General features: G+C 31.0%; 2 protein-coding genes across 9 annotated transcripts in view; one reads left to right on the top strand and one right to left on the bottom strand.

The window, feature by feature from the left end:
• The window catches only part of LOC118195955 (apoptosis-resistant E3 ubiquitin protein ligase 1), a 164,320-nt gene extending 163,539 nt beyond the window's left edge, over positions 1-781 (bottom strand). For both annotated transcript variants that reach the window (XM_085823943.1, XM_085823944.1), the window contains exon 1: positions 370-781. In XM_085823943.1, coding sequence (XP_085680069.1) covers positions 370-535 — 166 coding nt within the window. In that variant the 5' untranslated portion in view covers positions 536-781. The remainder of the gene's footprint in view (positions 1-369) is intronic.
• Positions 782-1,057: 276 nt separating this feature from the next.
• TTLL15 (tubulin tyrosine ligase-like 15) overlaps positions 1,058-26,783 on the top strand; it is a 102,077-nt gene continuing 76,351 nt past the window's right edge. Inside the window, exons 1-6 of one of the 7 annotated variants that reach the window (XM_085823939.1) lie at positions 1,438-1,576; positions 12,188-12,336; positions 14,600-14,689; positions 16,191-16,349; positions 16,452-16,571; positions 22,933-23,075. In XM_085823939.1, the coding sequence (XP_085680065.1) occupies positions 16,236-16,349; positions 16,452-16,571; positions 22,933-23,075 (377 nt within the window). In that variant the 5' untranslated portion in view covers positions 1,438-1,576; positions 12,188-12,336; positions 14,600-14,689; positions 16,191-16,235. Of the gene's footprint in view, positions 1,577-12,187; positions 12,337-14,599; positions 14,690-16,190; positions 16,350-16,451; positions 16,572-22,932; positions 23,076-26,783 lie in introns of all 7 variants that reach the window. The other 6 variants (XM_085823942.1, XM_085823940.1, XM_085823938.1 and 3 more) reach the window with 6 other exon arrangements.

The following is a 26,783-nucleotide window of genomic DNA, read 5'->3' as shown; positions in this document are numbered from 1 at the left end:
TTTACAAATGTGCTTTATTCTAAAAAAAAAAAAAAAAAAAAAAAAAAAAAAAAAAAAAAAAAACTTCTGTTCTTCATACTGTTTTATGTGTTACCATTACCTCAGACATATTCAAGCCTGTTCTCTGAAAGAATATCGCTTAGCAATAAACAGCTTTCAAACTTCCTGGAATTAGATTAAAAGAGGCGAGAAAAACTTATAATAAACAACAGTATTAGATGAAAGAAATCAGATAAAAGGAAACACAAGATGAACTCATTCACGTACTATAGTTGACTTTACATTCTTCCACAAAAGACAGTTAGCATTTAGTAACAACCTTCAATAGAAAATAGCGCATAAACAAGGGAACAAACAGTTATGAATTACCAGATTCATGAATTAATGTTTCATACTGCAGCAACTCAAACTCGTTCAGTAAGTACGAGAGTTCTTGCTCCTTCTCAAGATTGATATCATTTGATATAGAAGAAAGCAGAAGAAATACGGTAATGAAAATTCCAATAGAAACACCAATAATAAATCGTTCAGCCATGAAGTTAATTTCTTTCTCTCATCAACAGAATATTACGATAACAGCTACGAAAAAATGTAAACAACATATATCTTTTAGTTCAGGTTGGAGTCTTCGGAAGGAATTAAGATATATAATACTTTTTGGATCTTTTCATGTATATTTTGAAGCCTATATGTCAAAAGTCAATATAAACATAAACACTTTGCATCATAATACGAAACTCTGCCACACATGCTCAGTCAGATTTTTAAACCAAGATAGACAGACCGACAAAGTACACTTGTTTTGTATCCACTAAGTTTTTTTGCCCCAAGAGCGAAAACTCAAGCTTAGGTGCGAAGGACAGGCAAATAGAAACAGGGAAATTTTACTTGAAAGGAAAGGAACATGTCCTATTCTAACCATCTAGGAGCCTTATTGGAAAGGAATGATGAAAAAAAATTTCTTTCACACCTAACCATTTTTTTTTATTTCATGTTTAGGTAATGGGATAAAAAGACTTAATAGGTGCAAAACAACACATCTGTTTACATCACGTTTGTCATCTGCTATTTTGTGAAGCTAAAAATTCATTCTGTTATTACGTTTCATAATAAATTTTTGAATTAACTTCCATGAAAAAATTATACTGATATATCAGTTTAATATTCTAGAAAAGTGTTCATTTTATAAGTTTTAATGCGTTCAAAAATTCCTTTTTTTTTTTTTTTTTTTTTTTTTTTTTTTTATGTTCGTGGCTTACGCCGTTTTAAATATGCACTTCGGTTTTATCTTTGTCTATTTTAGCATAAGAAGAAATTTGATGTTTATCTTATATTAACTCCTAAATTGATCTCCCAAACCAATTTGCTTATGATGTGGAGGGTTTATTGTTTTCGTGATCTATATTTCTTAAAATATTTTCGTCTTTACATAGCCTTTTTTGTGTGTCTGCTGTTAACTTTATACATAACTTTAAATTATACAAATAAAAACCAAGTAAATGTAAATTGCCTTTTATCAACTACTGAAAGGAACTTTAATTATTTCTTGCCTGTTGTGAGAATATATGGAATCCAGGTAGGTACAAAAAAACGCTTTTTTAATATATGCATAATATCATATATTATCACATTTCTGAGAAAATGATAATTGAGTACCTCAATAGCACCTAATTTATATTTAATTAGTAATATTACAGTAATTGTTGTAATAACTATCAGTAGATGTGGCTGAGCTGTAAAGTTGCTGAATATTGGTAGTTTGATTCCAGGCAAACAGGCTTGCTGCATTGGTGTTTTCATGGTTTTCTCCATGTGCAATGTAGGTACGATCCAATTTCCCTTAGAAAGTCCTCCATGAAGGTATCCCTCCTTTGAAGCAAATACCCCTCATGTGCTGTGCTTTAATCAAATAAACCAAACCAAACCATATTACATCAGTATATATTTGTATTTCAATGTATGACATAAATTTATACAGCTTCAGCATATTTTATGTATTGGTACAATTTGGTTTCGAGGGCCGTAAAAGATTGCCAAACTATTGTTGATGCCAATGCTGCCAAAAATAATTGCGGCAAGAAAGGAAGTATAATAGTAAATAACTATTTAAGATTGATATTTTAATTTAGATGAAAGGTTAATTTCATATAAAGGTTAATTTTATATGAAAAAGGCTAAACATGACTGAATGGAAGTATAATAGTAAATAACTATTTCAGATCATTATTATAATTTATATAAAAATTTATAAACATAACTGAATGGATGCCTGCATCGCTATTTCATTACCAACTTATCGCTAAAGGATAATTTCATCTTGTTGGTTGTTCAAATGTAATTTTCTATAATGAATGATGCCTTTTCTTTGAAAATATTCTTGCTAAAGTGCAGAATCGCTCACTTATTTGTTCGCCGCTTTTTACAAGGGTAAAAACAATTGGATTTTTGTTAATTTTCTTTTACTTTTTAAGTGGAAATAGGTCAATGTGTACATAGATAAAGTCAAATGTGTGCGTAGTCCCATTTTTGTGCAATTCTAGGATTATTTTTTAAGTGAAAAAAGGAGATGTGCACATGGATACCGAGTATGTGCAATTCTTAAAAGCATGTCAAGCAGTGGGTGATTCTGCACTTTACCCAAAATTCTATTGCCGAGTTTTCGTCATTGGCAATTCCCAAATTGTTAAATCCATTGGATATCAAAAAAGGATTTAAAAATTAAACTAGTATTTCAATGGCGTCTTAAGAAATATAGAACTATATAAACTTACGCAATCTGAAATCATCGTGTATGCTAGATTTGGGGGGCTGTTAAATGGGCGCGTTTGCTAGATTTGGCGCTTTAGTGTGTACATTTTTGCTGCAATTTTTTTGCGGCCCTCGAAACCGAATAGTACCAATATATTTTTGGGTTAAAGTGCAGAATTGCCCACTTATTTGTTTGGCGCTTTTTACAAGAATAAGAAGATTTAGATTTTTGTCAATTTTCTTTGACTTTTTAAGTGAAAATAGGTCAGTGTGTGTATGGATAATGTCAAGAGAGTGCACAATGCCATTTTTGTGCAATTCTGGGATATTTTTTTTAAGGGAAAATTGGTCGATGTGTACATGGATACAGAGTATGTGCAATTCTTAAAAACATGCCAAACAGTGGGTGATTCTGCACTTTTTCCTATTTTTGAATATTCATACAACCATAGCCAAACCATGCATGTGCCTATCACATATCACATATGTGTAAATTTATGTATTGTATATGTATCTAAATTTTATCTACTGGCTATAAAAATGTAATTATCTATACAGTCTTTTTCCCTCATAAAATGTTCTTGATCTTTATAAAAATCTTCTTTTTATTATTATTTATGAACATAGCTGGTGATCTTTTGTGCAGCAGCATATGATCAAAAACTATCCATTTAATATGGCATTATATAATCACAACAAATATAAATTCAGATTTGTTGGTTGAATTTTTATTACAGAGTTACATTTTTTTAAAATAAAAAACCTTGAGACGTACAAACAAAAGTATTACATAGTCACTTTCAGTAGTCATATGACTACTGCATGAAAGTTGGTGAAAACTAATTGGTTGATCTTTACATTATGGTAACATTTTCCAACCTATGAAAAATACTGATAAGATAGTTTGGCAGTTAAAAAAAAAAAAAAAAAAAAAAAGCTAAATTTCCCAAACTTACACCCGATAACTTACTTTTACTGAAATTTTAAATTAGGTAAAATTAACTCTAAGACAAATATGCGGTTGATCTTTACATTATGGTAACTTCGCGATTTTTTGGCGAAAATTTGGCGACCAACTCTCCTACAGCAACCCTCTATTTTTTTTTCCCGCCGCCATTTTGTCTTCACGAAGTAAAGACATGTTTCTTTCCTTTTTATCTACTGAACACTTCTTCCAACAATCTACTAGCCGAATAACACTTATGCTAGAAATTTTATCTAACAAAACTGCTTAATCATGACAAATATTCACTGCAAAATTGGGAAAAAGTGCAAAATACCATACTCCTTACGCGTTTTTCAAAATAACACATACACATAAACCATGTACCTGCCGACTTATTTTTACCTGAAAAAACATCCCAGAATTACACAAAAATGGCATTGCGCACACTCTTCACTATATCCATGTACACTGCTTTTTTCTCATAAATTAGAAAAATTTCACGAAAATGCATAACAATTTTCTGAATCTTTAAACCCGGTAAAAAGAACATATATGAAATTACCTAATCACGAAAAAGTATATACCCTTTCCAAATATGAACATTTCCCCGTATAAACTAAATAAAATATCCAAAAACTTTTACCTCTACATTATCTATTATATTACAAACGTCACTAACTAATTCATACCGCAAACATTACAAATGGTTACAAATACTTAGTGTCAAATATAATGTTACAATGGTTACAAATACTTAGTGTCAAATATATTATAATTTAAATAAAATTATTTCCATGCATGTTTACGCAAATTACTTTACTTCCACCTTACATTTAGAACAATGCATAAAAATAATATCCTCAAATAATTAAAAATACTAACTTACCTATTCTTCTTCAGAATCTTGATTACGTGTCCGATAAACTTTTCTTATTTCTGTTTCAGGATCTTTAAAATCATACTTATAGTTCACACCAAGGTACCAGGTAAAATAAATAACTTAATAAAACATCTTTACTTCTATCTCGCACAACCTTAAAGAAACACTTATTACTACCCCTTTCAATCCCACTAAATACCCATTTCGAATTCACTTTAGTTAGAGCCATGGAACCAAAAATTAATGAACACTGTCTCACACAACACAGAATAAAGCCAAATACAAAATTTCCAGATTTTTTCCCAATTTCCCCCCTTTTCCGATTAAAGAATCGTAATTCGTCCATTAATATCACATGACATATCCCATGATCTCTCATTTCCCTCACACAAAATAATGCATAATCGGAACTGAGTACTGCTCACATTATTACCAAAGTCCCAGGTAGTAACCTTTATCGTCTCCAAAATGTCGCCAAACTACCAGTTACCATATTCTAAAGATCAGCCAACTAATTTATTAAATTAAAATTTTAGTATTAGAACCAGAGCTGAATTTACTATTAAGCAAAGTAAGCACATGCTTAGGGCATCAAGGAAAGGCAGCCCACTTAAAATGTCCTTATGAATTAAAAGAAAGAGGCACTATAGAAATTTTCTCTTTGCAAGTTTTACCATGAAATTGATGATGCAAATAAGCCAACACCAAGGGGAAAAAAAGGAATGGAGAAAAAACAAGCACTGTACTATAAATGTGTGGGTAGGGGACATTAAACTCTAAAGTATTTAGATCAGAGCTGTCTTAATACATGAGCCTGCTGGACACTTATTTGTGGGTTTTGCATGCATTAGAGCCCCATACTAATCCGTTTATGTTTAATTTACATTTCATTTCTTTGAGTGGTTGCTATAGGGGTTGCAGCACACTGGTTTCCTCAGTAGCCTATAATGGTGTTATAACAGCTCTAGTGTAGGGCCTCTAACAATCTTAATCTGGCCCTGATTAGAACTACCAATCTTTCAAAAAAGCACATTTTGGCTAATCTTTGGAATATGGTAACAGGCAGTTTAGCGACATTTTGGTAAGGCGATAAAGGTTACTAGCTATGACTTTAGCAGTGTACATGGATAAAGTCAAGAGTGTGCGCAAGGCCATTTTTGTGCAATTCTGGGATTTTTTTTAAGTGAAAATAGGTCACCGTGTACATGGATGATACTGTGTATGTGCAATTCTTAAAAACGCGGCAAGCAGTGGGCGATTCTGCACTTTCTCTCAATTTCGCACCTAATATTCGTCATGATTAAGCACTTTTGTTCCATAAAAGTTCTAGCATAAGCGTAATTCGGCTAGCAGATTGTTGGAAAAAAATGTTGAGTAAAAACAAAAAACATGCCTTTACTTCGTGAAAACAAAATGGCGTTCAAAACAAATCTAGCAGGTTGCTATAACCGGGTTGGTCGCCAAATTTTCGCCAAAAAATTGCTAAGTTACCATAATCCAAAGATTAACCAGATTTTCTCTCTTGGCCAAAGTAAATGTACATTAATTATTGTTAATTGCAATTTTAAAAATTTTTCAATTGTGAACTTCTACCTAACAAAAACTTAGAATAAATAAATAATTTTTTAAATAAAATTTCGGCTTGTAAAAAGGGGGGGAGACAAGGAAAAGGTTGCCATAATCACTAACTTTCAGTTTGGGGAGAATTTCAAATCGTAATTAATTTTTGCTTTGTAAATTATTCTTGGAAATAAATCACTTTATGAAGCTGTGATATTCCTTCATGTGAAGCATTTTTGTGTTAAAACACAATATTTTAATGAGAAAGATATTTTTGAATGAATTATTTTATGACTTTTCCATATAAATGAGAGCTCTTGACTTGGGGTAAATGTGCTATAAAATAAGTGAAAGTATTAGTTATGCTTTTATTTATTTGTTTATTACCTTCATGAAAAATTACCCGTTTTTCTTCCTACCCTAAAAGGACATATTTTTTTATCATTTAAGTGTTTAACAAAACCTTATGCTGTGTTTTTAATCTATAAATCGGACATTTTAGTGAAAGAAAAATTGCATTTGTCTCATGAAAAATTAGCAGGAGCTTCCTAATGAGATATTACATCACAAATTCCAAGATCTAGAATCGCTGAAACTGCAGCAATTCTGCATTTTGGAAGTTTCTGGAATTTGCATCATCAGTTTAAATCTAGTATAATGATATGTAGGCATGGGAACTTTGGGGTTCTACTTATTGTTTAGGAAAGAAAAATGCTGTTCCCCCCCCACTCAAGGGTCAGCATCAGAACAATGCCAATTAATGTAATCATCAGTGCAACTCCTTAGCCAGCAAAATCACATGCTTCAATCTGAGTTAGTCGGGAGAAAAAAGTTGCATACTAACTTCCCTTTGTTGAGCATTATTTTCTTAATACACAGACTTTGCAAGAGGAGAGGACAATTTTTTATATTTCTGTTTGGTTAAATGCTGTAGCTATATAATAAGTATAAAAGAAACATTTAGTGAAGTATTGGGTGCAAGGCAAATTCATCAGTTTCATTATTAGATATTATTTATTTAATAATTGAGTACTATTCGGTTTCGAGGGCCGTAAAAAATCACCAAACTATTGTTGATGCCACTGCTGTCAAAAGTAATTGCGGCAACCCTAACGCAAGAAAGGAAATATAATAGTGTGTATGTATTGTATTTTAATTATGGCAAAGCACACTAGGGCTATCTGCCTAAGGGAAGGGGTGCCTTCGTGAAGGACTTTCTAAGGGAAACTGGCTCGTTTACACGTTACACATGGGGAAAACCACGAAAACACCCATGCAGCCAGCCCGTTCGCGGGATTCGAACCTCGGACCGAACTACCAGTGTTCAGCGACTTTACCGCTCGGCCGCTGGTGGGCCGAAATATAATAGTAAATAACTATCTAAATATTGATGTTTTAATTTAGATAAAAATTTAATTTCATATAATATTTCGCTACAGAGTTATCGCTAAAGCATAATGTCATCTCGTTGGTTGTTCAAACATAATTTTCTATAATGAATGATGCCTTTTCTTTGAAAACATTTTCGGTAAAGTGCAGAATCACGCTTATTTCTTTGCCACTTTTTACAAGGTAAAAACAATTGGAATTTTGTCAATTTTTTTTTACTTTTTAAGTGACAATAGATCGATGTGTACATAGATAAAGTCAAGGGGGTGCGCAGTGCCATTTTTGTGCCATTCTGGGATTTTTTTTAAAGTGAAAATAAGTCGATGTGTACATGGATACCGAGTATGTGCAATTCTTAAAAACGCGTCAAGCAGTGGGGGATTCTGCATTTTACCCAAAATTCTATTGCAGACTTTTCATCATAGGCTATTCCCAAATTGTTAAATCCATAGGATATCAAAAAAGGAATTAAAAATTAAATTAGTATTTCAATGGCGTCTTAAGAAATATAGAACTATATAAACTTACGTAATGTGAAATCAGCGCGTACGCGAGATTTTGCACTCTGTTAAATGGGCATGTTTGCTATATTTGGCGCTTTCGCGCATACATTTTCGCTGCAATTTTTTTATGGCCCTCGAAACCGAATAGTACCGATAATTGTTTTATTTTGAATTATTCATTAGCCCTCTTCCTAGCTGGCTAATGGTCTAAAGGTCTGAATTTTGATTTTATACTGTATATTACTGCTTCTAGATTTATACCAGCATAGGCTGATTAAATGATAATTTTTATTATACTATTTAAAATTAAATTATGAAGTTTATTAAGTACACATTATTAAAGTTTAGTATATCCTTAAATTATTAGGATGTTGGACTCGTGTATCATATGTATATTTCTTTTTATCTATTTGTTATTGTTGTATAAATAATTTCTTAATTTCTAACTTAAAAGATTCTCATATTTAAGAAAATTGTAATATTTATTGTGGAGCTTCCTTTTTATTTAATTGACAATTTATATATGAATCAGCTATAATGTTGAAACTATTGTACATTTTTAATTGAATTTGTTCAAAGTGGGAACATTAAAGTTTAGAAGTGTTTGTAATATAGAGAGAGAAATAATTTAAAATGGGAAGATATTTTGACTTCCTCAAATATAGTTTCATTTAGTAAAAGGAAATTATGATTTTCCATTCAAATTCAGAATTATAATTTTTATTATATCTTTATTATAATGGATGACACTTAGGGATTATATTAAGATATATTGTTTTATACTGTTAAACTTTGTTCTCTTTTTTTTTAGACCCATTGAGTGAAAGTATTTGTGATACAAATGTAAAATTGTAGCTATGTGTTTCAGTACTTCACAATATATAAAACGTTTGGGTAGTCTTTACCTGTAATTATTGTTTTAGTGTTAAAGTTTCTTATTTTATATTTTTCTTATTTTCTTTCTGCATTTATTATTATCCTACAACTACAAAAAAAAAAAAAAAAAAAAAAAAAAAAAAAAAAAAAAACTAAATCACTGTACAAAAAAGTAATATTCAATAGCTGTAAAAAGAAAGAAAGAGTTCTGTTTTGGATTCTTGTCTAAAATATAACTAGCATATTTGGCTGATCTTTAGAATATGGTAACTGAAATGAGAGATCATGGGATATGTCATGTGATATTAATGGACGAATTACGGTTCTTTAATCGGAAAAGGGGGGAAATCGGGAAAAAATCTGGAAATTTTGTATTTGGCTTTATTCTGTGTTCTGTGAAACAGCGTTCATTAATTTTTGGATCCCATGGCCTTAACTAACGTGAATTCGAAATGGGTATTTAGTGGGATTGAAAGGGGTAATAATAAGTGTTTCTTTAAGGTTGTGCGAGATAGAAGTAAAGATGTTTTATTAAGTTAATTATTTTACCTGGTACCTTGCTGTGAACTATAAGTATGATTTTAAAGATCCTGAAACAGAAATAAGAAAACTTTATCGGACACGTAATCAAGATTCTGAAGAAGATTAGGTAAGTTAGAAATGTTCATATTTGGAAAGGGTATATACTTTTTCGTTATTAGGTAATTTCATATATGTTCTTTTTACCGGGTTTAAAGATTCAGAAAATTGTCATGTATTTTCGTGAAATTTTTCTAATTTATGAGAAAAAAGGAGTGTACATGGATATAGTGAAGAGTGTGCGCAATGCCATTTTTGTGCAATTCTGGGATTTTTTTTTTAAGTAAAAATAAGTCGATGTGTACATGGTTTAGTGATATTTTAATTAAATGATAGTTATTTTGTGAATTTTATGTTTGTAGGAATTTGGTATACGTTTTAGTTGAAGTAAACGTGCATGGAAATAATTTAAATATTTGACACTAAGTATTTGTAATGCTTGCGGTATGAATTCATTGGTGACGTTTATAATATAATAGATGATTTAGAGGTAAAAGTTTTTGGATATTTTATTTATTTTATATGTGGAAATGTTCATATTTGGAAAGGGTATATACTTTTTCGCGATCAGGTAATTTCATATATGGTCTTTTTACCGGGTTTAAAGATTCAGAAAATTGTCATGTATTTTTGTGAAATTTTTCTAATTTATGAGAAAAAAGCAGTGTACATGGATATAGTGAAGAGTGTACGCAATGCCATTTTTGTGTAATTCTGGGATGTTTTTTTAAGTAAAAATAAGTTGACGTGTACATGGTTTATGTGTATTTGTTATTTTGAAAAACGCGTAAGGAGTATGGTGTTGTGCACTTTTTCCAATTTTGCAGTGAATATTTCTCATGATTAAGCAGTTTTGTTGCATAAAATTTCTAGCATAAGTGTAATTCGGCTAGTAGATTGTTGGAAGAAGTGTTCAGTAGATAAAAAGAAAAGAAACATGTCTTTACTTCGTGAAGACAAAATGGCAGCGGGAAAAAAAAATAGAGGGTTGCTGTAGAAGAGTTGGTCGCCAAATTTTCACCAAAAAATCGTGAAGTTAGCATAATGTAAAGATCAACCGCATATTTGTCTTAGAGTTAATTTTACCTAATTTAAAATTTCAGTAAAAGTAAGTTATCGGGTGTAAGTTTGGGAAATTTAGCTTTTTTTTTTTTTTTTTTTTTTTTTTTTTTTAACTGCCAAACTATCTTATCAGTATTTTTCATAGGTTGGAAAATGTTATCAATGTATAAAAAGAAAATGTACTTTAGCAATTTAAAATACAAATTTTAATTATTAAATAAGAATTGTGTAATGTAGTAAAAATAAAACACTTGCCTTTTTGAGAAAACATGCTGTTACTTGCTCCATCTACATACCAAATAATTAATTTAGATCATCTGTCTTCGCCTATAGACAGTCTAGACAAGGGCTTCCTCAGGGTTCGGTCCTGAGTTCTGTTCTGCTCAACATCATGATCAATAACATTGTTCACTGTCTTATGAATTCACATCCTTAAGTGCAAACCCTTCTCTTTGGACCTTGTTTTGTAGTCTGCTGACCAAGACATCCATGTTATCCAGGATTCGCCTAACATTGCCCTTGATGCCTTTTTCACTTGGTCAAAAATCAATGGAACGATTCTAAATATGAGTAAGATAACCTTTCAGTTTTTTTTTAAATTTTTTAAAAATTTTTTTAAAATTTTCAATACCAAAATTAAAGAGATAGACCTATTTTATGGAGACCAGCAGCTCCACAGGACTCAAGAGGCTTCTTACCTGGGTATTGTTTTGGATTCCAGGCTAAGTTGGAATAAACAGGCCAACTAGATACTGGATATAGGCAGCATGAGAAATAGACTGCCTTAAAAGGCTTACAGAAGTAAAGTGGGGTACTATCCAAGATCTACTCTATACAACGTATAAATCTTATAGTAGGCCTGCTGTCAAATGTGGTGGTGAACTTTTCATAACTGCTTCTAAGTTGATACAGAACAGGGGTGAAACTACTCAAATAATGCTGTGAGAATCATCACTAGTGAAGCATTTTCTGTTTCTGTTAAGGCTATGCAAGTGCAAACAAATATTGAGCCTCATCGAAGGGAAATAAGTGCTCTCAAGTTGGTTGAGAGATTTATGAGGTGTGGTGATTTATGTAAGGTGTACGATCCTGCAGACCATAGGTTAAAATCTCAACCTACATTTTTACATGTGACAAATGAACTGTCTAGTTTTTTTATCTGCCTTCTTTTAACAGACAGCCACTACTTAAGACTGGTGTGTTTCTACATTTGAATTCGGTAAATAATAATTTAGACTTGGTTCTGCCGACCAGTAAAAAGTCCTACAATGAGACGGAACTGAAGATGTTTGCTTTGGCCACTATTAGAGAAAGATTTCTAACAATGCATTGGTTGCATGTGTACACCAATGGTTTTATTATAGATGTTAATAGTAATGCTGGTGCAGCGGTTACTCTTGGCAGTTTACCTTTAGTGAGACTGTTGATGCAAATTGTAACAACTATGATGCTGAAATGACTGCTGTCCAGTTGGCCTTGACTGAAATCAGTAAAAGGAATGATCAGAACATTGTGATATTTATTGATTCAAGGGCCACTATTAAAGCAATTTATTCAGTCACACGTTCAAACAATGGGTCTGTTCTAAATTGTCAGCTTGTGATAAATTCTGTAATAAATAATGGTTGTAATGTTCCTCTGCAGTGCATCTTAAGTCATTGTGGAATCACGGGTAATGAGTTTGCTGACACTCTGGCCAAAGCTGGATCTGTCCTTCCTCAACCCAATCTTCCTGTTTGCTATCACACTGCTAAGAGAATCATTGGAGCCATATTTGGTCTTCAAAGTCACCGGTGAGTAAATTTATTTACAATGGGTGCGATGGGGAGTTATATAATCAGAAGGTACCATTAACAAATAACAATGAACGGAGAATATTTGAGAGAGAAATGTATTACAGTCCCATTAATTTGAGTTATTAAAAAAGAAGGTTGCCAGCTTAATATCATTATTCAACAACAAAAGTAAGGTTACCAGAATAAAATCTTTATTCAGTAATGAAATCAATGAATGTGTCTTATCACCCAGGACTTCACTTTAGCAATGGGGATGCAAGGTGAAAAATTGCTATGAGCAATCTAAGTTTTTACATTCTGTAGTCATAATTTATTTATGTAAAGAGCAATGTATTCTATTAAATTTCTGATTGATTAACTGGTGGAAATTTGGCAACATCTCCACCAACTTTCATATTCAGCGAGATTTCAGAATTGGATAAGATGTTTCATGTTTTAACCTTTGAGGGCAATGTCCCTGCCTTAGTGCATATTTGTCACTTTCCCTCAAAAAGTACAACTCTCTGCAAAAAACTACTTTTTAAAAACACATTATAGTTGTCTTTTTATTCAGTAGATGATAGTACCTCTAAAAATTATATTTCTCTTCTAAAATAAAATTAAAATGCATCAGTTTCCAAGGCAATTTTTGGTTTTTCAGAATAGAAAAACACATCACGTAGAAATATTTTTATTTATATATACATCTTCAAAAAATGTTGCTTGTAAATTTTATAGTGAAGAAAAAAACTTAGAATTGGCCGTTTCCTTCATCTGTATATGCTATGGAACTGGTGCCACGCTATAGTAGTTTGACACTTATCGGTCAAAACTAGAACAGTGTGCAAAACATACAATGTTGAACTGTTAGTCTTTGCATGCATAAAAAAAGGAGTAACATGCTGTGAAAAATTTCATACAAAAAATGAATATGCTCTTTAAAATTTTTAATATTTTATATCAGTTTTCTAATTATAACTTCAACTGACTAACTATATATATATATATAATATTACAAATTCAAAGAATTTTTATTTGTATTTTCTAAATTACAAAATTAACCTCCTAAATGCATGTAAATGTTTTAAATTTTTTATAATTCTAAAATTTTTTTTTTACTTGTATTTATGTATTCATCATCTTGTATTGCATTGTATTGCTATGCATTTATCGTATATCTTATTTTGTATTTATGTATTTCTGTCATATTAAAATGTTTGTTTATAGTAAGATTTCTTATATATAGCATTACATGCTTTGTAGGTTCTAGATAAGTGGTGTTCTTGTCTTTGGACCATACTGTTTCAACCAAACAAAATCTGAATACATTTAGTTTGAGGAAAAACATTTTAATTATGCTGAAATATTGCAAAAAGTAACTTTTTTCTCTATTTTCAACAAATTTTCTATAAAGATTAAGGCCTACAAAATATGCCGATTTTTATGTCTGAAATGCATTTTTTGCCATGAAATCTTATACATTTTAGAATGTAGGCATTTTATATTCAGTTTGGTAAGAAACAAAGATGACTGTTTTACTAGATATTTCTTCCATTCATTCGGCTTTTCTATCTGAATTCCAATTTTTATATGCCCAACTATCCGGAAATTTCACATATTCAGAATTCGCCATTTGCCAAGCATTCCAGGTAGTGAAGCTTTTACTGTAGTACAAAGTCTGAAATTCAAGTACTCAATATTCAGAAGGATATACTGTCTTGACCTCCAGGCCACCAGTCAAAAAATAAATAATAAAAAATATCTCACCCATATGAAATGTCAAAATGGAGAATATAATACTCAACAAAAAGAAGTAAGTGTTCCATTAATGTGAGTTTTCTTCTCACTAACTGAGTTACCTGAATGTCACTTTTAAATACCTATTGGCTAGGCATTGTAGCACAGTGGTCTCAAACTGGCAGCCCATAAATGGCCCCTGAAGCAATTTTATGTGGCCCATGAATACATTTCATGTAAATTAATTATCATTATCTTGTCAAGAATCTGAAGGAAAAGTATTTAATATAGTTTGGAGTGCAATTTTACACTATTTTCATTACCAAAAATTAACTTGAGTAACTCTTTGGAAAATCTAGAAATGCAGCTAATTAACTTATGCTGTGATATAAATATTATTCAAAGATTTGAAGACACAAATTTTATTGACTTTTATTAGTACTTGTCAAAAGAAAAATATCCCCAGTTACAAATTTTTGAAATAAGAATAATCACTGCTTGGAAGTACAATTACATGCGAATTTTTTTTTTTTTTTTTTTTTAGTTGAAAATTAAAAAGTCTATGAAAAAAATCAGGCTGCTGAAAGTATCTGCAGTTTGTGATGAAGATATTTTCTAGTAATTTTCTTCCAAGGTAACAGACGTTTTGAAAATCAAAATACAATGAGTTGTTGTAGCTGAAAGATATAGTAAAAAAACAAAGAAATTCATAATTGTTTACATGCAGCTATTTTTTTTTCAGTATATGTTATAGAAAAATGTAATAAATAAAAGAAAGAGAATAATTTGTCAATATTTATTCTCAAATTTTTATGTATTTCTTTTAAGTAAGTTATTTAGTGATTACTTCAATGGGGGAGGGGGCATTACAATTGTTTGAATAAATGTCAGAAAATTTTTAAATTTAGTTGTCAATGCATTTGAATTATAAATTATAAGCAACAGAAATTTCAGGTAGAAAAACAGGAGAAATTTGGATTTTTTCTTTGCATTATTTTTTATATGTATGTTTTAATGCATGCTTAGCAATTTTTTTTTTTTTTTTTTTTAATTTACAGCATAAAACCTACAGTATGGCTGTCCAATATTCAGAATGATCTTAATAACTGTACCTCTGAACCACCAATTCAATAAGTAAATAAATATATAAATAATTTTAAAATAACAAGAAAAGTTCCCTTCCCCACTTACAAATGTCTAAGAATGGAGAATATAATACTCAGCCAAAGAATGTATCATAAATGCTATTTTTCTCCCCATTAAGTGAGATTCCCTGCAGGCATGTCACTTTCAAACACCTTCTGATTAGAGAGTGGGGCAGCTTATGCACATATTAGATGCTGAGCAGAGTAACACTTTTGAACTCTTGAGTGGCTGTGAGGGTTTAGCACTCTTCTGTCTGATCTAAACAGTAAGTGAAACTCCATGTTGTCATGTCTTCATATCATTTTACAAGATTTAAACTGATGATCTAAAATCCGGAACCACTGAAGTTCCACCGATTCTGGATCTCAGATTTGGTTCTGTGTTTAACAGATTTTGTTTTGTGTACTTGTTTTTTTATTAAGGCCCATTAGCAACTTTCAATTTGTGCATTTGGCCCACATGCAATTTAAGTCGATTGGTGTTGTATTGATATTTTCCAGGATCACACTTTTGTCTCTTGAGAGGGGGATCGCTATGCATTTGCCATCTCGTGTAATCTCTGTGCATCCTAAATTCTATCTGGTACCTCTATAAAGTTTTAAAATTTTGCTGCCCGGTATGGCTGCACAGGCTGTGGCGTGGTCCTGTTGAGCGGTTAGCATTTTCCTTCCCAACATAAACAAAAAGCAAAGCCACAGTGTTGTTATGTATATATGTCATCTTACTAGATTTAAAATGATGATCTAAAATCCAGAAATTTCTGAAACCTGGAATTGCTGAAGTCCTGATAATCTTGCATTTTCTGAAGCAGTGGAGCTGATTTGTTAAGTAGTGTGGCCGAACTAACAAATGAGTTATTAAAACATATGCATGTTTTACCTTGAAAAATGAATCTTTGAAAGTAAGCAAATGCATAATAAAATGTGATTTTTGCTTAAATTTTAACTCAGCAAAGAAGAATTGGTAATTAAAAAGGTGTTTTTTGACAGGAGTGGGATAAAAGTCTTGATGTTGTAAAAGAAACTTTTAAACAGATGGGCTATATTGTGGAAATTGGCAGTACTACTAACTGGGATGTATTATGGTCCTATACCTATCCATTTCATACTCTAGAAAGAGAATTAGCATTTCTTAAACCAACTCAGAAGGTGAGTATTATGCAATTTTTAAAATGCTATTATATCAATGAAATAACTTGGAAGTACAATTTTGATAAAGTGTTCTTTTTGAAACATTCTTTTATTTTACAGGTGAATCATTTTCCTGGAAGTGGTTTCATTACTCAGAAAATGCATTTTGCTATGTTGCCTATTAATCACATTCCAAAATCTTTTCAACTTCCTGCTGGGAAAAACCAGTTTTTAGAATATGTAAGTATTACACATTGTGCTTTTTTAACCTGAAAATGTATGTTTCATTAATATATAGAGAACTGTTTTCATAAGTGTATTAAAAATGATTTTTTACTGTAGTTCTCCCTTCCTAGCAGGGCAGATTCTTTTTTTTCTTTTCTTTTCTTTTTTTTTTGTATTATAGCTGTTTATAAGTAAAAAAAAGTTGAATTTTTCTGAGCTTATCCAGTGGTACTTTGGTATTTATCATTAATTTGTTCTAGATCCTTGGACATATAACAAATGAACTTTTCCTATAAGAAGTGAAGAGAAAGTAAATAATTTGTTCTATACAAAATCCTATTGTTATTATCATAACACTATGTAGTATTCAAATCCAAATGTAGTGGGTAAAATGTATATTGTACATGATACTGTACATAAATATTTCTGTGCTATTCAGATTAAAAGCAATTGTTTAATATGCTCTTAATGTCTCAGATCTTTGTTTGATAATTAGTTTTACCTTCTACACAATGTTAGTGTATTTAATAGCATCTTTGTTTTTCACAATAGTAGACATCATCGTACTTGCCATGGAGCATGATGCTATAACCATGTCTCAGATTCGCATGCCTTCATATTTTTCAATAATTTCCTTTTTCACCTCCATAGCATTCTAACAATTTTTCTGTCTCACTAACTTTTTTTAAAACTCATTGTTAATAAATTTACAAGAAATTACGTGAAAAATACAAAGCCATTTGAAAATTCAGAGTTATGGCATGGGTTGTTTACTGAACCAAAATTCTGATGCTCATGTGCAGTTGTAGCATTGTCTTTAAAGAAGTTAACTAGTGTAATGCATGCAGCCAAGACTTATTTAACTTGAATCATATTTTAAACAGATCTTCCATGCCAAATAAAAAATTTCTCACGCAAACAGGATGTATACCAAGTTAGATGTAGTTCAAAGTACACACAGTATTCAAAGCAGACACATGCAGATGTACCACTGTCAGGGTTGCCACGCTACCTGGAAAACCGGGAGAACCGGGAAAAGTCAGGGAATTCGAAAATTGACCAAAAAATTCAGGGAAAAGTCAGGGAATTTAAGTATTTTTGTCAAAATCTGGAAAAGTCAGGGAAGTTCATACAATGATCCCGCCAAAAAAAGCGATTTTTGCGCCGACGTCGGAAGAGAGAACTTTTTTGGCGAATTGCCTATCACGTGAGTGTCTGCTGGCATAGAGCCAATTTTCGCAGGAAAGGCAAAGCAAGTTTCCCGCAATGGTTTGGTTTCCAGTATTTTCGAGAATCGCATGTGCGGTGCATGAACTAAAGAAAGTACCTATTCTCGTATAAAACAAAATGGGTTTAATCTTAGTATACGGCACCATGGAAGTTAGAATAAAAGAATATGTATTGTAAAGAAGGAAAACCTCTCTGCAACAGACGTGGCTCTGTTCCATCATAGCGGGAAACAGCTGTGCATGCGTGATATCTCTGCCGCCAAAGCTGGAAACCGGTGTCGAAGTTCGAAGGTCACGTTATCAAGAGTTCATTAAATGAATATCCTTTAAAATTTCTTTAACCACTTGCGCTAAAAAGACGTGCCACGCACGTCGAGATGTTTTTGTTTCAAACTGCGAGCGACGTGAACACCACGTCGATAAGCATTTATCGCAAAAATGAAAATAACATTTTGCACACGTCGCCTAACAACGAGATTGTTTATTTCTCGAGTTACAGCTCTGGATTGCACTCACAGATGCGGAGCGGCGTAAATGAGACACTTTACCATTTGCTATATTCTAGCGCACGGCACCGCAACCGTGAAGTTTAGTCTTAGCGCAAGTAGTTAAACTCTAAATTAAAAGAAAATATTTTTTGGCGCAAGTAAATTAATTCATAAGTTAGTAATTTTCCGGGGGGGGGCGGAAACTACGAAAATCCGTTTTTAAAATTATTGCGAAAAATCCAAGAAGAAACGTCCTTTGATAAAACGTTTCTTCTTGGATTTTTCGCAATAATTTAAAAACGGATTTTCGTAGCTTTCTTTTTGTCAAAGAACGTTTCTTCTTAACACGTTTCTCAATTTCCGGTACACATCGCGGAGAGGGAAATTCTGGCCGCCAGGTTCCGTCGCCAAATCCCTTGGCAAATTTTCCCTCCGCATTCTAGCGGCGTAATAGCATTTTACTTGTATGGAAAATTTTCTTCTTTATATAGACCAAAGGATTGGAGATTCTTTGCTTTTTTTAGACGTTTTTTGGTTAAAATAATCTCCCATGTATGGATTTGGCGACATGATGATGCGCAGTAAACGGATCATTTTGGTCTTGGCGACAATTTTCAAAATCGTGCCAAAGCCTTACCGTATACTAGAATTTTACCGCAAAATTTTTTTAAACTTTTCTTTTTAATAAATACCTTGCCATTTTGCAGTTAAATAAAAAATAGTAATCTGTCATCTAGGCTAACCATGTAATATAACTATATTCGCTAAAATATCGTTGATTATTCTAATTCAATTTTTAAGTAATTATCTTTATTTTTATGTTATTCGTATAATTTAATGATGCTTCTTCCCTCTAAATTTATTAATTATTAGTAAATAATATTTCTAAATTTCAGGAAATTTTCTCTGGCATAATCTTGAAATTAATTCTAGCAGTATGATGACATACCATCACGAAATTTAATGCACATATTTTTTTCTTATGTATGCTGCGAACTAAATATAAAATACCTCAATTTATTAAAATAGATTTCTTTTTTTCGTTTAGCTGCAGAATGTCTGCAAAAAAAGCCTTATTTTATTCCAGATTGGGAAGATTCTAATCTCAATCTTCAATGGAGAAAACAACAACTATTATAATTATATTTGTGTTTTCAAGTGTTAAGGTGCTTTTTAAGAACATACCTCACACAAATTAAATTTACCTAAAATCTAACCTAACTATTTAGCATTGCGTTGTGATTTATAAGGACCGGATTAGCCTCGTGATGAACTGGTGATGATCATGAGTAATAATTAAATAAAACATACATTTGTTATCCAATGTATATATCTTAAATTTTATTAAGTTTCTTAAGTGGAAAAGTAAACAAAATTATCAAACTAAGTATACCAAGAATAATTAAGAATAAATGTCCTCTGGGATTTATTGAATAATTAAGTGAATTTGCTACACAATACAAGTAATACCATAATTTACCTCTTAGCGTAGCCAACGTACATTACGCGGATAGACTGGAATTTTCTTGAAACACACCTGGAAAACCTGGAAAAGTCAGGGAATTTCATTCTCCTGTTTGAGTGGCAACCCTGCACTGTATTTATTATTATTCAAATGGAAGTATTTGAAATTTTCTTGTGGCATTACATTTATGGCATGCATTTTTGTCAAACTGAATTTAAAGATACAGTCAAAGAGTTATATAAAATTAAATATCTTACAAAATTTTAATATATTGCCTCTTATCAAAGATGGCATTACTTATAAGACAACTCCATTCCATAACATTCCATAAAATAATTTATAAAGAAAAAAAATATCTTGCATATGCTGTGTTAGGGAGTTGGAGATGAACATTTATGCAAGCAAAGTAGTTAAATAATCTAAATGTTATTTCTTCAGCTAAAAGTAAGTAAATGGTTTCTTTTTAGAATAAAAGTTCAGGAATAACTGGAAATTTATATTTTTAAATTTTAGGTTAAAGGCATATGACAAAGGAATACTTACATATTATCCTGTTGATTTTGAAACTATTGCCAAACAGTATAATCTAGCACCAGTGTTGGATGACGTGATGTTGCAACACACTTATGTCTGATGTAACCCCAATTAATTCTGAATAAACCACACTGAATCATATTTGTAACTGAACTCTGGCTCAAATTAACAAGTAATTGGGATGAGTTACTTGTTAACTAATTAACAATTAATTAACTCATTAACAAGTAATTAATACTCTGGCTCATTAACAAGTATTGATATAATTAACATTTCTTGAATATGAAATGAATAGCTGGATATGACTGACAGAATGGTCCTATATTGGGACAGTAACCTAAGGAAGGTTTGTACTCAATTCTAAACAGAGCTTCTCGTAAATCTGAGAGCCTAACAAAATAGTAATAATCATTATCTGATGTGTTATTTTAACTCAAAATAGTAGAAACCAATGGAAGCATTTTTACAAAACAAAATAACAAAGCAGGTTGAATACTTTTGCACAGTTGCTGTTTGGTGGATTGTGCAGAGAGACTGACGAATGTTTTGCTATAAGAGCTGCAGATAGAAGTGCAGCTTAGAGTTCCACAGGAACAATTAATTTAACTTGTGCAGGATCTCCGCCAGCTTTCATGGTTCAGTGGTAGATAACTTTCACAGTCTGTGGGATAATACTTGTATTGACAAAGGTTTCAAAAAGACATTTTAAGAGAAGAAACAGCATTCCTCATATTCATACTAATGAGCTATATATGAAATGCTATGGCAAAAAATCTCTCCTTGACCAAATGAATAAAAACTTGCTAATATTAAGAACTAATAATTGCATTCCAAGTTTAGTTAACAATAGAATACATTTTATTACAGTTTTTACAGTCTCCCCTCCTCCAATTTAATATAAATAGGTACCAGTATCTATTAGAAACTTCATAACTGTAGCCTGTTGAAAGATAGATGTAGCACTTATAAGGATTAATGTCATCAACTACCTGTTTAAGTACTGTGTATGATAAAAATGTTCTTTCTTCTTGTAAAACACATTATTTTCCAAAAATCTTTCTACTTAATATGTTTGTTTTATGCTTATTTTAATATTATGGTTTTTAAACACCTTTTTTTATTCTTGTCTCATGATGGATGAGCTTTTAAAATTTATATATACCGTATGTATTATGTATATTTCATTCACATTATTAATAATAATCTAACGGTAAGACATTTTGTATGCCAAAAACATAGCAGGCTTTAGGATAAATTTAGTTCTTGTATTCTGGTATCTATCAAATGTAGCCATAAATATCCCTATTATCTTAAATATCATTATATAAAGCCATAAATGATAGATTAATTATATTCAAAGTTATAAATTTTTATTATCTATGCAATCTTATTCTTAATACTGGCAATTTACTATTAAAAGTGAGTTGTCTAAGTGCTAATTAGCTCTTTACTTATAAATATGGTAATGACAATTGTGTTTACAAATATGGTGGCGAATATTTTGATGTTTACAGTTGTGCTTCGAGAGCTGTGAAAGGTGCAAAGGTTGTTGCAACCCATTTTGTATAATCAGAATGCAAATGCATTTTGATTGCAGCACGAAAGGCTGTTAATATAATTTAAAAGCTGGCATTTTGTTTGAAAACTTTAAAAAAAAAAATGTTTATTTGTATGTTTATAAATCAGAAATAATTTGAAAAATTGTATGCACTGCACATACAATAAATGATTAAAAGACAATGAAAATTCAATTTCTTAAACCCTGAGTTTGAGATATATTTAAAATGGTACTGATCATCTGCATTTTTCATGTTATATTTTATTGACAAATGAAAGAAGTAAGCAATAACTGCTTTTTTAATTTTTTTAAAGGCCTGTTGTAATTTTTTCCTTCCAAATTGGCCTCATTTTAAATTAAAAAATTACTGTGAAAAAATAATCAATAGAAAAATTTACTGTCATGTTTAAACAATATTTTTTTTTATTAATGACTGAAATGTATTCCATGATGATGAATAATATTCAGAATACAATTTCAGAATTGTTTGTTTACATTCTGGGGAAAAAAAAATCAAATTCTTACTCTTTATACAAACTTTCTTCACTAAAATATTAAGGAAAAATAAATTGAAAAATTCTTAGTGCATACTAAAGAGTTTCTGCTAACTATGTTTTAAAAAGTATCATTATTAGTTTAACAAAAAATATACCTGCAATGAAAAAAAGATCTGCGAGAATAAATTTGTAGAATAATAATATATGTGTTCTCATTTCTTGGTGTGCATTACAGTTACTGTGCCACCGTAAGGCATGCATCAAACATATGAGATAATGGCTGATAGCTAATATGGGGAAAAAAGATATTTCAGCAATTGATTTTATAAAAGTATTAATTTTTGAGGAAAAAGGAGACTGTATGCCTATTAACTGCGATTTTAAAAGTTTTTTCTAGGACTGTTTTATTTTGTTTTATATAAAATATGATGTAATGAATTTTTATTTCCTGTGTGGTAAATGTTTTTCATCTATTCGTGTCAGATAATACAACATAAAATTTGTCTATATCAGTTAATCATATAAACCTGCCATGAAATCTTGCAATATAATGTTTAATATGCTAAATATAAAGAAATATATATATACATATAAATTTATTTCAGGTTGCTACAAATATTGAGAAAACTTGGGTGTTAAAAAATCCAAATCACCGAGGCATCAGATTGCTGAATGGAACTGAAAGTTTGGATGCAAGTGGTTATTTGATTCAAGAATTTGTGAGCAAGCCTCTGCTTATCAGTGGGAAGTGAGTGACATTTGCTATACAGTACAGGGTCTGAAATCCGGACTCACAGGGATTTCAGCGATTCCGGGTTTGGGATTTTTTCGGAAATTACATCATCAGTTTAAATCTAGTAAGATGGCATGTAGAAATTATAAAATTAAAAATATGAAATCATGATTTATGAAATAATGAAGTATTTATGATCTAAAGACTATCAAAATTTAGAAAAAAAAAGCTTAATATTTATTTGTTTACCTTATTAAGTATTTCTTTCAATGCAAGTTGCTTTTTTTTTTGTGCTAATACTTTCTCTTTAATTCTGTAGATAATCATAATTTCTTTAGTTACATTGTTGAAGTCCTGTAACTGCTGTTTCGAGAATTCCAACTAACTTGTCAATCAAAATTTTCTCTTTTACGGTAACTTCTTGGTCACTTTTTTCACTATCGTTAGGGGTATTTTCTGGATCTAGAATCATACTACAGATTTTGCTATTCATTGGTTGATGATTGAGAAGCATTGTCATCACAATAAAAAACTTCTTTTATGTCATCTTCATTTATTACCATTTCTCCACATTTCTTTACAAAATCCGTTAATTGGAAAATTTCACCTTCTTTTGTGATATCCGAAAACCTTTAAAATTAGCGTCTATCATTATCAAATTTAGCTTTCATTCACTACACATATTTATATATGCATCTTTAGCTTGGCGACTAACGACAAGTTGTTCCGTTAAATTTTATCTTGCTTCTATCGCTCACTGAGACAATTAAGGCTGAATTGTATCAGTTTACTTATTTACTATACCTATGTCTATTTCTTGTACATGCTTAAGGCTTATCAGAGTTCTGAATAAATAAATTCATATGCCCACATATATTTTCCTTGAATATATGTGGGAATTTATTCCCACATATATTCAAGGAAAAACATGCGAACAATATTTGTTTTAAAGTAATGCCGGATAGCACGTTACTTTTAACAAGCTGTGTTAAGGCCCAAATGAAGAAATCAATTAATTACGAAATATATATGCAAATTTATGCAGAAAATGAGGTAAGATTTATAATTTTTCTTATGCATGATGTTTACCAGTATTAATAATGTTTTCATTAAGAATATTAAGTGTATATCTGTTAATTGAAAACTATTCCCGAAACCTTGAATAACGTTTTCCAAACTTTTAAATGTAAGTGTAATAATAGTATATTCATAATTCATGAATAGTTGTTCTAAATTACTGAAATAGCCAAATTAGTTAAAGATCTATTTATATGCAAGAACATATATATATAAAGCCAATTTTCTCTCATTAATATTAATTAGTGTCATATAATATTTTATGCAGCTAAAATTTTATTAATTTCATCAGGATATGTTTTAATATTTTTTATGTTATATTATTTTAGCTCTTGTAATCGATTTTTAATGAATACACATAAAAATCGGAATGTTAATTTTTTTAATACCTTCCATTGTAGATATTAAGGATACCAACAGCTGTAATATTAGAAGCATCAGTAATACTGAAACATTTTAATATAAAAGGATGCTTTTATTAGAATTTATACTTAATTCTAAATTTTTATATGAGATTGCTGAGTTTTTTAGTTTAAATATTAAATTAGCATGTATATTTAGTCCTTCAAAATCAGTGGTTGTGCCAGTCCATAGTTTGAGATAATATGTGCCTTAGGTATATGCATTAGAATTTCAATAGGCTATTTCCTAAAGTAGATCTTTTCAATAAATACGCTTGAAAATTTTTTTGAGCTACATGATTTTAAATTAAAAAATTCTGCACATAAATTATATTACTTACAAGATTAAAAATAACTTCAAATTTAATTTTTGAATATTTAAAATATATACAGTAAAATGTAATCCATGTAAATGTATTAATCCGGAATGGTGTATAATCCGGTCCTGAAAGCTACAAACTTTCTGCGCATGCTCGTTTAATGTATAGCGGACGGTATGAGCTAAGCTAAAATTATCTAATTATCTATTTCAGTTCATGTTGCAGATCAAAATCTTCTTGCTTAATCTTCAAATTGGATCAGGCTTATTATTTTTTGCAAACTGTTAGAGCAATTTTATAAAAGTAAGGTTGAACTTTCGATTATGTCAAAAAAAATTTTCCAATTCTGGAGCTGCCAAAGGATCTACAAAGCGAAAGCATGTTTCGATGTCCATCAAACAAAAAGTGGAATTGCTGCAAAAAATGGATAAAGGTATATTCTTTGTTTTTCTAACCATTCCGAAATCTGTTTATCAATTTCACGCTGCTCTGCGGGGGTGGGGGGGGAACGTTGCAGCACGCAATGAACTGGAAGTTGATCTGTCAGCAGTATCCTTATCTTCAGGGCAGATGTTTTTATATTATTTGGCTTATAATTCTGTATTAAATGTAGTATTTCATCTCGATGTACTCTGTCTTTGATATGATTTAAATCAAATTCCTCGTCATTATAATTCACTTCCGATAGTGAAGAAAGTGACACAGAGGTTATTGAAAACGAAAAAATTTCAATTGAGAAATTAGTCGGTATTCTCGACACAGCAATTATAGGTCTTCAACAGCGGAACTTTGTAACTGAACAAGAAATTATGTCTGTTTATAGAATTAAGGAGAAAGTATTATCACATAAAAAACGAAGCAACTTAAACAACTTACATTGAAAGAAATGTTTAATAAAGTAAACAAATAAATATTAAGCTTTTTTTTTTTTGTAAATTTTGATACCCCTTTAGATCATAATTATTCTTTATTTAATAAATTACGGTTTCATATTTTTAATTTTAAAATTTCTGCTTGCCATTTTACCAGATTTAAACTGGTGATCCGGAAAAATCGATAATCCGGAATGGCCGAAGTCCGACGAGTCCGGATTAACGACTTTTGACTGTACTAAAATACAGATACGTAGCTACCTTGGTACTGTGGGCTTGCGACACTTTTGACGGATGCTTTGAAGCGGAAAAACAAGAAAGAAAAAGTGATTTGGACAAAAGAGTGTGACAAGGCTTTCAATAAACTGAAGACCAAACTAGTAAAAAGTCCGGTTTTATTTGCACCAGATTATTCTAAAGAATTTATTGTGCAGACAGATGCCAGCTTATGTGGTGCAGGTATTGTGTTGTCTCAAATTCAGGATGGGGAGGAACACCCTATACTGTATCTTAGGAAAAAGTTTATTAAAGTGAAGCAAAATTATAGCACCATTGAAAGAGAACTAGCGGCCATAATTTATGGACTGAAGAAACTAAATCATTACTTAGATGGACAAAAATTCAAGATCCAAAATCCATTGACTTTTTTAAACAAAATGATGGGATCAAATTCTCGTTTGACTCTCTGGGCATTGTGTCTCCAGCAGTACAACTTTGAAATTGTTCATAGGCCAGGCAAATTACATGGTAATGCAGATGGCTTGAGTTGTGTCCTAGTCTAGTGACTGAATATCACTAGTGGATACAATGTAAGGTAAAAGTTAGTGAAAATTGGTGAAAATGGTTTTTGTAGTGTTTTGGAATTATATTTGTCTGGATTCAAAATTTAAATCTTTTTATTGTATTTTTGCATTTAGGTTATCTAGAAATAAGTGCAGGGTAATGTAACTGGCTTCTCTATTATCACTTAAATGGTTACCACTTGTGTTTTGAAAGCAGTGAAAAGTATTTAGAATTTTTCCTTCCATAGTCAAGAAAATTTCCTTTATGAGG

This window comes from Stegodyphus dumicola, chromosome 9 (genome assembly GCF_044657685.1).
Source record: "Stegodyphus dumicola isolate Sdum_Otavi_A_Nest chromosome 9, ASM4465768v1".
Taxonomy (NCBI): domain Eukaryota; kingdom Metazoa; phylum Arthropoda; class Arachnida; order Araneae; family Eresidae; genus Stegodyphus; species Stegodyphus dumicola.
Note: the sequence above shows the minus strand (reverse complement) of the source record. Positions and strands in the feature narration are given on the sequence as shown.